The 11,829-nt window shown below is 41.4% G+C and overlaps 1 protein-coding gene across 1 annotated transcript; it reads right to left on the reverse strand.

The window, feature by feature from the left end:
* Nucleotides 1–583: 583 nt before the first annotated feature.
* tamalin (trafficking regulator and scaffold protein tamalin) lies at nt 584–11,756 on the reverse strand. The gene is made up of 8 exons (XM_084916288.1): nt 10,275–11,756; nt 8,388–8,440; nt 6,951–7,005; nt 5,087–5,189; nt 3,922–4,015; nt 2,777–2,843; nt 1,917–1,983; nt 584–1,551 (listed from the first exon to the last, which is right to left on the reverse strand). The coding sequence occupies exons 1-8, from the start codon at nt 10,524–10,526 to the stop codon at nt 1,079–1,081; spliced, it is 1,164 nt and encodes a 387-aa protein (XP_084772414.1). The 5' UTR covers nt 10,527–11,756; the 3' UTR covers nt 584–1,078.
* Between the last annotated feature and the right edge of the window lie 73 nt (nt 11,757–11,829).

An 11,829-nucleotide genomic window follows, 5' to 3' on the forward strand; every position in this document is an offset into this window, starting at 1 on the left:
TGAGAGAGTGACCACCATGACCTCATGGGTCAGCTGGGAGCCAGGAATGAAAAGACTCCAAGCGACCCCCGCCCAACAAACGCTCACACACCCCAACACCCAGCGAGCCTTTGGACAACTGAAGCCGCCACGGGAATATGGTAGTGTGGAAGAGTAGGAATCAGCATTCGCCTGCAGGAGCTGAAAGAAAGCGGTTGTGTTTGGAATTCTGGGTCATGCCTTTCTCTGCACATTCCTCACTATTCTCACAACAATAAACTGTGTCAGAGCAGATACAACAGCTTCCATTCTGGATATCTCACACCACAAAAAAGCCTAAAGCATCCCAAGCCGCACGCCAACCTCCAGAACTCGGCTGATAAGATTCTTAAATGGTGGCAGAGTTGTGAAATTATAAAAGCTTACTATATTTAAAAGCATCACATGGAGCAGAGCACATCTCCACCAGGGGAAATTACAGATTGTGTGTACACTCGGGGTCTTGGCACTAATTTAAGCTTGGCAGCTACAATTCCCACAAACAGTTGTGGCTTGGGGAGGAAAATAGCTTTTCAAGCAAGTTCTGCACAAAATAATACGCATATAATCATCAGCCACAGGTTTTATTTTTGGGAACCGTGACCTCGAGTAGAGAAGATAAAATATGATCAGCCTGAGTCATCTGAAGTCATTATCAAAGTTTTTTCTTACAAAATGTTCTGCAACACAATTACAATGATCATTGGTGTTTTATTCAGCTGTCAAAATTAAACTTGTGCATGCAGTACAAACTGGGACATCCTTCATTCTGAACATAAACTGAACATGCAAAAAATAAATAAATAACTTAGAACAAACAAAAAAAAAAAAAAAAAAAAAAAACTTATGTACAGCCATAAAACACTGAATGCTACCGAATGTAGCTAAATGTCCATTGGTCTACCCATTTAAACAGGAAGAAGTGCAACTACAGAACCAATACACTTTGGTCTTAAATTCTTCACTCTTTGGGGCTGCTTGCTGTTTTCTTTGGCACTTTAGTTTGGCAGTAATTATTACTTTAAGTTTTTAGTTCTGCTGTCTGTGAACAGTTTGCCGCTCACAGTTTGCTCTCCTCCTCCTCCAGTGGTCTGTTTAAGCCGGGGATGAATTTGAGGAGGCGTCTGCGGAAGCTTTTCTGTTTGGGCTTCCTCTGCAGCGTGGCTCCCAGCTTCTCCCCCGGAACGGACGATGACGAAGATCCTTTGACGTAGCTGCGAGTGCTGGCGCTGCGGGTCAGCTGCGTCTTGGGCGTTGAAAAGAACTCGCTGGTCGGCCGGAGGCGCTGCAGCTTCGGTAACTGTTCTTTCTTTTTTTCTGCACTGTCAGAGTCCACGCTGCCATCCGCCTGATATATGCAGGTTTGGTAGAGAGGGTCATCCTCGGTGGCCGTGCTGAGAAAGCTGGCGCTGCTGCTGGTGCTGCCTGTGCAGTGCAGGGCTCTCTGAAGCGCAGGGCTAGGAGCGCCGAGGCTGCCGTACACACCGGCTGACTCCAGGGACTCATACAAGGCAGCGTCACTCATTACTATACCTGCGGTGAAGAAGGGCAGCGTGAGGACATGGGAAACTGACCAATTGTTTTCTACTATGTAATCAGGACTTCCTGCAAAGCAGCAGTCATACACATCCTGATTCTCTCCCCCTCAAGAAGGAGGTAATGTGATTGGTACAGTTTGTTATCAGGATGACATAAAATGTTCTGGATACATGTACATGAACTTGTTTTTAATTAATTTATGGTTTGTTTTTTACATTTGGGATTTAGTGTGACCTGGAATTTGACTACATTTTGGAATCTTGTCTGGATGTGGAAAAAGTACTAATAAAGTAGAATAGAAGAATGCAAACTCTGTATGCATGTACAAGTTGAGCTGCACAAGGCCAAAAATCACCTACCATGAACAAGGCGCTGCTCCTGCACCATCAGTGAGCGATATTCATCCCATTTCTCATGAAGCGTTTGCTAAAAGACAACACAAGATATTGGAATTGATTACAAGAGGAAAACAAAAAAAACCCCACAACATACAGACAGGAAATCCACCACCCTCATGTGCAACCTTTAAAAGCAATAAAGCTAAATCATCTGAGCCCACACCACACTAAACAAAAAAAAGAAATAAATAATATTAAAAATAAAAATACGGTGCCAGTTTAGATCAGTGCTTGAGCAGGCAACCAACAAGCCACGTGGCTAGAATTAGAAGCTACAGACTAAAACTGAGTTGAAGATGGTAAATCTACATGTCATAGACTGTTAACTGAAGTTTAGACTTGTCATCGTTGCATAAGCGGCCTTCACTCATTTCACTTCTTTTTTTTTTTTTTTATCTTTTCATAAATGAGTCAACAACCACGTCACATTTATTTACACATTAACATTTACTTCATCTTGTGCGTCAAACGTGCCGTGTTCAGCAGCAGGTTGCTGTGTTTTAAAATGTTGGTTTATTCTCTCACAAGGCAGCTGTGTCGCTGAGGATTAGAAAAGGGACAGCTGCTGTAATCTTGGGGGAAAGCTCGCTCACTTAAGGCCACTTCACAGGCAGCTCGAGTCAAGAATGTGTGCAGCCATCAGTGGGCCTGCTGCACAAACTGCTAATGTAACAGGTGGCGGTGCTGCTGGAGGGACAGGTGTGGAGGGAGGGAGGTGTGGTGTCTATATCCAGCGTGTAACTTAATGTTTAAGCGGGTGTGAGAGGCTGCTGGACGCTCATCCGTTCTGACTCACCACTGACAAACGGTGAAAAACTCACCTTTAGATACTGCAGCCGGGCCTCTAGTTCAGCTTTTCGAATTGAGTCACTGTAAACCGTCTCCAGCCTTTAAACGAAAAACCAGAAGGCAGTAGAGTTAACAGGCGTAGCAGGAAGCGCATAAAAACTACAAGGGCAGAAAACAGTGATTTAAAAAATAAATAAATAAAACTTGACCATATGAAAGGCTCTTTTCATAAAGTTAGTAACAGGAACGGGTTTGGTTTACAAGCAAGGAGGGAGAACAAGAAACACACACAGTTTCCACTTAAGTGCCGCAAATCTGTTCAAATAACATGAGCGAGAGAACATACAGAGCTCGTTTTCACTCTAACAGCTTTTACTGACTTGAACTGTAAGTATAATTTGATGATGTCAGTCTGTAAAGTGTGTCTACACTGGCGCTCTGATGCGGTTCGCCTCACTTCTTCTGCATCAGCTCAGAGAATCTTACACCGTGCTAACTTTCCTTTTAATCTTTTACAAGCAGAGAAGGGGGTTGAAGAAGACTGTGTGGTTCAAATTAAAAACACCCACTCAGCACACCAACAGATAAGGACTCTAAACAGCGATGTGCCAGATAAAAAAGCTGAGGCACACAAATTATTCTAAGAGAGTTAAACGAGTACAATATGGAAGGATTTTTTAAGTTAACCTCAATTATTTTTCAAGTTTTTCCTGGACTCCAAAAACAGAAATAGCATCTTCTGATTGTTTTCCTATCCTACTGAACATTTATGCAAGTGACAATAAAAGCAAACTGCCACGTTTCATGCCTTTGCAAATGTTTACCATCTGCATTGTTAATGAAAAACAGTAACTAACATCTTTCATGTTACCTTAACAGAATTCAGGATGTACCGCCTCTCTGACGTTAATCTCAAAACCAAAACGGCACTTTTGTGAGAAATTATTCTCATCTTTCCTGATTTGGCCCTCTGTTACCTTTCAAACTTATTTGGTTTCTGTTCCCATGTGAAACACATTCACTTTTGTTTTTTAAGTTAGAGAGGTGAACCATGAAGTGAGCATCCTGTCAGCTCTATCAACCGTTTAGCCACCGCGATGAGCTGAGCATACTTATTAACAAATTCTGAGGAAAGTGTTTTGAAGCCACTGTTGTTGGGTTTTGTGAGTCTGTGTACCTGAGCGAGTTCCCACTGGCTCTGATGAGCTGAACGATTTCCTTGTGTCGAAACCCCTCCACGGTGGCTTCGTTCACACTTGCGATGGTATCCCCTGCACAAACACAAATATACAAACGTGTATGTTAGCCAGCCGCGCCTCACGAAGCAGCCAGATGAGGCACACTTCTGAATGAAACCTCAACACATGTGCAAGACAAATGTGGGAAGGACTAGTTCGCGTCTTCGTGGCATATGGCTCGTCACAGGACCGCAGAAAAGCGTTTATTTGCCATTAAACCGTTTACATCTGGGTAGCTGTAAAGTCGCGTATGTCACAAAGTTCTACTTCAGTTTCATCAAAGCAGGAAAAGATGTGGCGTGGATACTCATGTGACAGCATCTTTTGTGAGATTTTAGCCTACTTTGACCTTTCAAAAAAAAAAAGAAAAAAAATCCCCACTGCGATGAAGTCATTGTGTTCACAGCAAGACGGAGAGTGGGGGGGACAATGGAGCGAGTATGCAAGGAATTTAGGAAGTGAAACTAAAGTGACAGACGCAGGTTGAAGAAAATGGGCGGTAAGAGCAGCAGCACATAATCTCCTTCCCTCTTTTTTTGACATAATGGAAACAACACTGGGTGTGGACAGCTTGTGACTGACCAATCACAAGCTTCGAAGACTGAGACAATTCACTTGATAAAATATTTTCTTGTCTTTCCCCAGTCTCTCAAAAACACAAAATATGAATGCACTTCCTGGTTTAATTAATTAGTTATAACACATTAGCTGTTTGTAATTTTGACTTTTTCTCATTTTATTTTGTTTTTTTTAAAAAGGAAGCCAGACATTAAAAAAATATCACTTCCTTCAAAGTTAATTTGCTTTTGTGTCATTTGCCACGTTGGTGAGGAGTAGTCGATCACCAGCTTTTTTGTTGACTGGGAAAAATGAGTAGGGATACGGTCTTCTTTGTGCTTCCCTAAACAACCAACAGAAACTCACGAGTGCTTATGTTGACGCACGTTACACAAGCGTCAGCTGGCAAACAACGACCTGAACCGAAGCCTCGTGTCACGCTCGCTTCCCCTCGAGTTTATTTCAAGTTTTTCTCCAGGTTATTTTAAGCTTAAATACAGCTCAGATAAAAAGAGGAAAACATACAGAAGGAGGAAGTTTGCTTACCAACTTTAAGTCCTGCTTGCTGAGCCGGGCTGTCATTGTGGACCTTACACACAAACGTACACATCTCTACAGAGTTTTGGTCCTGATGGTGAAGACCGTAAGTCTGAAGGAGACAGAAAAATCACACTGAATAAAAGGAACTCACACACACACAAAAAAACTTTCCCAGCCTAGGTGCTGTCTTATACGTGTTGTAAATGAATGTGGCAACGCTGAAAAGCCACTGAATAACCGGCAGAGGAAGTCATGACAGACAATGCAGGAAAGAAGATATCACTGAACACACGGAGATGTGACGCAAAGAAGCAAATGAGGTTTTCTTACTCTTGTCTGATGAAACATGCCCGGTTGATGCGCGACACTGAAGTTATTTTAATGCCCCGCTCATCACAGATCACAAATCAACTTCTATACACCACTAAATGTCAAAAGGAAGTACTGTAATAATAATTTGGAAAGCTACAGCTATAAAGATAATAAATTACAAAAAGACAAATTACAGTTGTAAAAACTCTTACTGTTCTATCATCACATGACCAATTTCATAACCAGTTGTTGGGTTTTATTAACTGCTGCAAGCAAAAAGTGACAAGATTGGTGAAAAAAAAAAGTAAAATCAAAAAGTAATTGCTGTAAACTACTCAAGGGTAATAAATGTCCTCTATAACAAGTACTATTTACTTTTGAAAACTTCAATCTGACTCCAGGATATTGGGTTGTATTTGCTACTTTAGCCTAACCACATGACGTGAGCATTACTTAAACTCAAAGGCCAAATATTTTGTTGTTCTGGCAACCGTTTTTGTAACTTCCATACATATTTGCATGCTCTTCCTAGTTTCTGTCACCACAGCTCCTCTACAGAAGGTCAGACCACTGCAGAACATAGATAGACTTCCCCTAGCAGCAAAACTGTTAGTCAGCATGCTGCTGCTGCTGAAGGAGCTTCTACCTTACAAAGAAAACCAATTTCCAGCTGAGAGAAAAAAGAAAACGAAGCATCCCATAAAATAAAATTCAAGTTATAAAGGCTATCTGCTCCCGAATTCAGCCTGACAGATTGTATCCTATTCAAATCAGCCTGATCCTGCTGCTCGTTCCCTTCTCACGCAGCCATGCAAATATTGTTTCAAATGCAAATATCACATTGATGTGCTCGATCCTCGGCTCCCAGTATTAACAGAGCAAACGGCGAGAGAAAAAAAAAAAAAAAAAAAAAATTTGTCTTTCTCTGTCTCTTTCTCTGTGTAGCATCAAACTTGTCCTCATGATCTCACTTCCTTCTGGTCAGGAAGGGTGGGAACGTGCAGCAAAAATCCAGAAATAGAACAATATAGTTATATCGCTTCCTCAAAGAAGTACTTCAGTCCAAGAAGTCTAAAAAGACCGCCAAAGCACGATAATGTGAAGATGTACTCGCACGCTTTAATCATTTAGCAAACTATTTAAAGAATGAGGTCTGAGCAACAGAGCCGATATTGTGAGGTAGGGAGCTTCAGGGCACACGAGCGAGATCAGAGACAAACTGAGGTCAGAAGTGAAAAGTTTCTGTCTGCTGAGCAGGGCAGAGCGGGGCAGGTATTACATGGAAGGCATGTGAATAAACCACACTGCTCAAAATACAGATGCTGGGAGAAAAAGTACAAATAAAAGCATCTCCACAGTCATGGGATTAACATCAACGGGCTTATTGATGTATTGACTGATGTGTGACCTTTCCTACACAGAACAGGGAACAGGATGTACAAGCTTATGTCACTTAGGTTTTATCATGTGTGGACAGAGATAGTGGCGGATCGTGAAAGTGGTACTCGAGAAGTTCAGAAATCCACTCCAACCCCCCAAATATCACTCCCAAACTTACCTGAATCTCAAAACCAAATGCCTCCTCTTCTTTTTTCTCCAGGACCACCACCTTCCTAAAATAAAACAATAAAAGGAACATTTTGTCACTGTTAACTGGACAAACTCTCCTCTGGGTTTGCTGCAGCCAGCACTGCTTCTTTTACGTTTTTAAAGGTAGCAGTGCAAAGACCAAGTGATCGTGTAACAGTTGATGCCTACTTCTTTTTAGTCTTAAAGGAGGTATTCACCTTCTGATTCAGTTGTAGAATCAAGAAAAATAAGGGTAACCGGTACAAACAATCTCAATAAACGATGGGTAAACAAGGGGGGGTTGTCAAGGGTGCACCCAATTATAGCTGGAATCAGCTCCAGCAACTCCACGACCCTGAATGGGACATTTAGTTACGACAATGGGCGGATGAATGGGTTTTATACTACAATTTGGACAAAATAGGACATTTATAGATGTCCCCTTGAACACTAGGATATAGTTAAGGAGAAGTTTTCACTGTTTCCAATACAGCAGAGGCATAAATGTCCTTTCCTTTTTAAAATTTGATGGGGGTTACATGAACCACAATCACAGCTTTTTAGTTTTATCTCTAAACTCGTAGTCTTCAAAGCCAGCAGAGTCTGTGTAGTTGCTTTAGTTTCTGTAATTTATGCAATGGTGTGTGCTTATATTAGACATGGTCAGTTTGAAATGATAAGGTCAGGGTATGACACTGTAGGGTGTTAAAGAGCGGGGATATCCTTTAGAGGCTTATATCACCTTTCTGTCAATAAAGGTTGACAAACAGTGTGTGGAATTTTTCTTTTTCTGACTTCTTAAATTGCAGCAGGTCAGATAAAGTTAGAACCACAAGATCGAAGTGGGGGAAGGGACCGTGAAGTAGGCTGCCCAGAATGAGATAAACTATGGTGCAAATCTATTCTAGCACAGTCCAATAATAAAAGCATGGCTTATGGTTTTAGAGGTTTTATAGCTCGTTCGAACATAGCTTAATGATGTTTATTCTGACGCATCCATAAAACAGCCTTTTATGTACATCAAACACAAAATTCAAGAGGAAGGAAGAGTGAAAGTCAGTGAGAGGTTAATGTCTGTGTTTCTCTGCATCCTTAACTAAACTGCATAACAAAACTCCTCCACTGGCTGCACAGCACTTCCTCTGTATGCAGGAGCATGTGGACGTCACATGCAGACGTACAGTAACAGTACAACGGTCTGTTGGAGTGAGGCTCAATGAATATTTATAACCTCCCTTAACAATGGCTTTAATCGGTGACCCCCCTGTTTGAACGACTGCCAGTCACTCTGATATGAGGCTGCTCGCCCTGAATCATTTTTCTGAGGAAGATGCCACCGTGAAAGAATTCATGTGAAGGCACAGTAAGAGGGAAAAATTTAAAAAGTCCAAAAAAAAATATCAGAGAAAAATGAGGGATGTTGTACCTTTGTGGTTCTGGCGTCTGCGTAAGGGGTTTCCACTTCTGTAAGCCGCCACCCTGCAAGGAGAAAACGAAACAAGATGTGAAGCATGTCACACACCTGCGTAGCTTCAAGTTTACTCACGAGGATTTCCCCCCTTCGGGCATTTCCTAGGCACACCTACTGAGCACATCAGCGATCAGCGGCCAGTCCATCCAGTCATCTCGAATAATGAGCCAAGAGTGTTTTGGTATTCTTAAGCTACTTAACCTGCATACCAGCATGGAGATATTGTTGACGAAACCAGAAATGCGTGACTGCTGCTCTGTTTACTCATTACATCAAAACAAGTTGCACGCATACCTACAAGCATAACAGCAAATTGGCTGCCTTCAGGCACAAACTGTCAACCAATCTAAAAACTGCAGCACTGTTTACACCAAGTTCAGTCTATTAAAAGAAGCAAATAAGACACAGAGGTGAGCACTGAGCACAATAACAGCATTGAGAGAAAAGCCAACTCACCAGCAGGAGCAGTTCAGGTCCCTGCCCCACCTAACTGTGTAAATAAGGCAGGTATCTGTCCAGAAGGCTCCACTAAAATCACTTGAATCAATCCACCTCTGTTCCAGCTCAATCATTTTCAAATCCTGCTCCAATGAAAGGCTGCTTTGTGCTACAGTCTCTCTGGGTAGTAAAATGTTGCTTTCTTTATGTCCCAACACTTACAGAATTGACCCAGAGAAGTCTCAATGAGTGCATTTATTCCCAAATACCCAGAGAGACCAACAGGGGTGACTCGAGCAGGATCTCCATCCCCGAGTGTACACAATGCTGTGTTGTAACCCGGCGCACTAGCGTATGTGTGTGGGTTTAACTATGCCTCAGTCACATCAGGGCACTGTGAAAGGAGTTTTTCCAACTCTGATGTGCTCTTTGGGCAGAAAACTCCAAAGCAAGTTGAGTAACAGAATTCACTGAAATCAGCTTCATGAGAGGAAAATAAAAGCCACTGATGCAGTAGCCAAACAAATTTACAGTATAAACATTAAGCATTACGCAACATGGACTAAAGGATGAGGGCTGTCTGAAACCGTTCCTAAAATCCAGACTAATATGTAGGCCACGGGTTAAAATCATTTCCCCTGAAATAAGAAGACTCAGGGCCAATTTATAACCAATCAGATCACAATCAGCTACAACATTCAAACCACGGCAGGTGATGTGAATAACAATGATCACACTGATCCTCATACTGACCCACCCCCACCTACCTGCCCCAAAGTCAACGGCTGATCCAGGCAGGTGATCTGCATGCTGTGACTAACTGCTGTAAGTTTTAAACAAATAAGCACGTCCCTCCGGACTCTGTAGCGCATCCTGTAGCTCTGATGCAACTTACTGTTAAAATGACTACAGTGACAAACTTTCTATGAATCATCAAATGCAAATTTGCTTTTGTAACAATCTACCTGTTCTCAACTAAAACTCTTATCAGTCATGAGTTTAATCTTAGAGATCACTTTCATCTAAATAAAGATTTTAAGGCATAAAGAACATGGGCAAAGTCTGTTTCATGCAACATAAGATTCAGAGTCTGGGTGGGCACCCTTGCCCCTAGATGGGCTGCTATAAGATGTCCTGTGTGGCGCCGACCAGCCACTCACTGGATACAATAACTTGATAACCCTTTTAATAAGCTTACAAAGTGTCTGCTTAAATAATAAATAATAAAAGGACTAATAGGAAACATACAGAAATTACTGTGTAAATGATTTTTGCCTTGTAAGTTAAAAAAAAAAAGCACTAAATAAATTTAATAAAACTTTAATTTATTAGTTTACCTGCCAAAAAATAAACTTTTGCAGGTACATTCAGCTAATAAACTTTTAAAAGGAAAAGTAGCAATACCTTTTTGTAGTTTCTGGGCAGCGTCCCCCCCGAGTAAGCCAGGGTCTTGTAGTTGTAAACCTCCGAGGAGTTGCTCGGTGTGTCCATAGTCCTGCAGCTGTCCGACTTTGACGAAGGGAAATAAATGTCGTCTTGAGATGCGGGACCGCTGTCCGGTCCATTGGAGTTCACCTTCTTCAGCCTCCTGAACGTCATTGTTGTTGAAAATGAAAACTGAAAAAAGTAAAAATAACTTTCTTGGTGTCCTCCCATAGAGTCTGAAACCTGCCGAGGGAGATGCTGACCGAGTTTGGAGCTTCAGCGTGGAGCCAACTACAATTTCTCTTGTTTCCTTTGAATAGTTTGGAGGCGGGGACTGTTTTGAGGAACACAAATGAGTGCCAATAGCAACAGAGACTTGCCTCCTCCGCGGTGCCTTCAAGTGCACCTCGGATCTTTTCTGTTTCGTATTGAAACAACAGCAAACAGTGTTTATCAAGACAAAATAAATAAATGCCGTTAGTTTCTTAGCTGAAAGAAAGAAAGTCGAAAGAAAATCAACCAGTAGGTAAAAAATGTAATCCAAAAATTCCAGACAAGAAGACGGAGTTTCCGCTTATTTGCTTTTTATATGGTTGCAGACTAAATATTTTCACTATAGGGACAACTGACAGGATAAAACGATACTTCTGATTTTTTAACAGACCGAAAATAGAATATCAGACAAAATTATCAGCTGAAATACCTCAGCTTCTCATACTAATTGGTAGCAGTTTGAATGTTGGATCACCCACTTCAGCTTCCTTCTGTCTTTAGAAATCTTAATGACTCTTTGCCAAAAGAGATTAAGCCTGCTGCAAATGAGTGCTGGATCTGAACCCAGGCAGCAGGACCATTTGGATAGATTTAAATCCTCTGATAAGGTGACGCAGGAAGGTTTTCATTTGTGTTTATTACCAGTCCATGCATTATGAATCAATCCAATATAATAAGTTGACTGATGATTTTCTATCCTTTCGTTAAAAGTTAAAAAACGATTCTGCTTATTTTTCTTTGATAACATTGAAAAGCTGCTTTGAGTATTTGCTCATTCATCAGTTGGGGTTATTTCAAATGAGGGAGAAGCTGCAAAAAAGCAAATGTGCCTTGCAGAAATAATCGTGTGTAAATTTCATTAGAAACCTGGGGTCTTACATAATGTTCTGTGTGGCCGACTGTTTGCATTACAGTTGTGTAAACCTTTTTGACCACCAGCCATTGACAGAGTTTCCACAAGTGTGTCATCGTGTTGTTAGTGCTCACACTGCTGTGACAGCAACATTTGTTGCTTTCAAACCAACCTTTAGTTGCAAATTTAGTGTTTTTATTACTTGTTAAAATTCAGCAGGGGGAAATCTGAACAGATTATTGATCCGTGACACTAAACAGATTAATCTCTAAGATTAAAAAAAAAAGTCAAAAGTCTTTCCCAGAGAGAGACTTTGATGAGAGCATGACCCAGGACTAAAAAAAAGTTAGCAATGCCCCCTTGTGGTATGTAAAAATTATCAAATTGTAAGAAGTACAAAACAAAAAC

The sequence above is a fragment of the Perissodus microlepis genome, chromosome 20 (genome assembly GCF_051167445.1).
Source record: "Perissodus microlepis isolate ML-2025 ecotype Zambia chromosome 20, ASM5116744v1, whole genome shotgun sequence".
NCBI classification, from domain to species: domain Eukaryota; kingdom Metazoa; phylum Chordata; class Actinopteri; order Cichliformes; family Cichlidae; genus Perissodus; species Perissodus microlepis.

What these genes read in the sequence shown, in the direction of transcription:
- tamalin (XM_084916288.1), bottom strand. Translation starts at nt 10,526, where the DNA reads ATGGGAGGACACCAAGAAAGTTATTTTTACTTTTTTCAGTTTTCATTT. An exon ending in TGCCCAGAAACTACAAAAAG is followed by an intron (nt 8,441 to 10,274) that starts GTATTGCTACTT and finishes TTCTCCTTGCAG; the next exon opens with GGTGGCGGCTTACAGAAGTG. An exon ending in CCCGGCTGCAGTATCTAAAG is followed by an intron (nt 1,984 to 2,776) that starts GTGAGTTTTTCA and finishes GTTGTCTTTTAG; the next exon opens with CAAACGCTTCATGAGAAATG.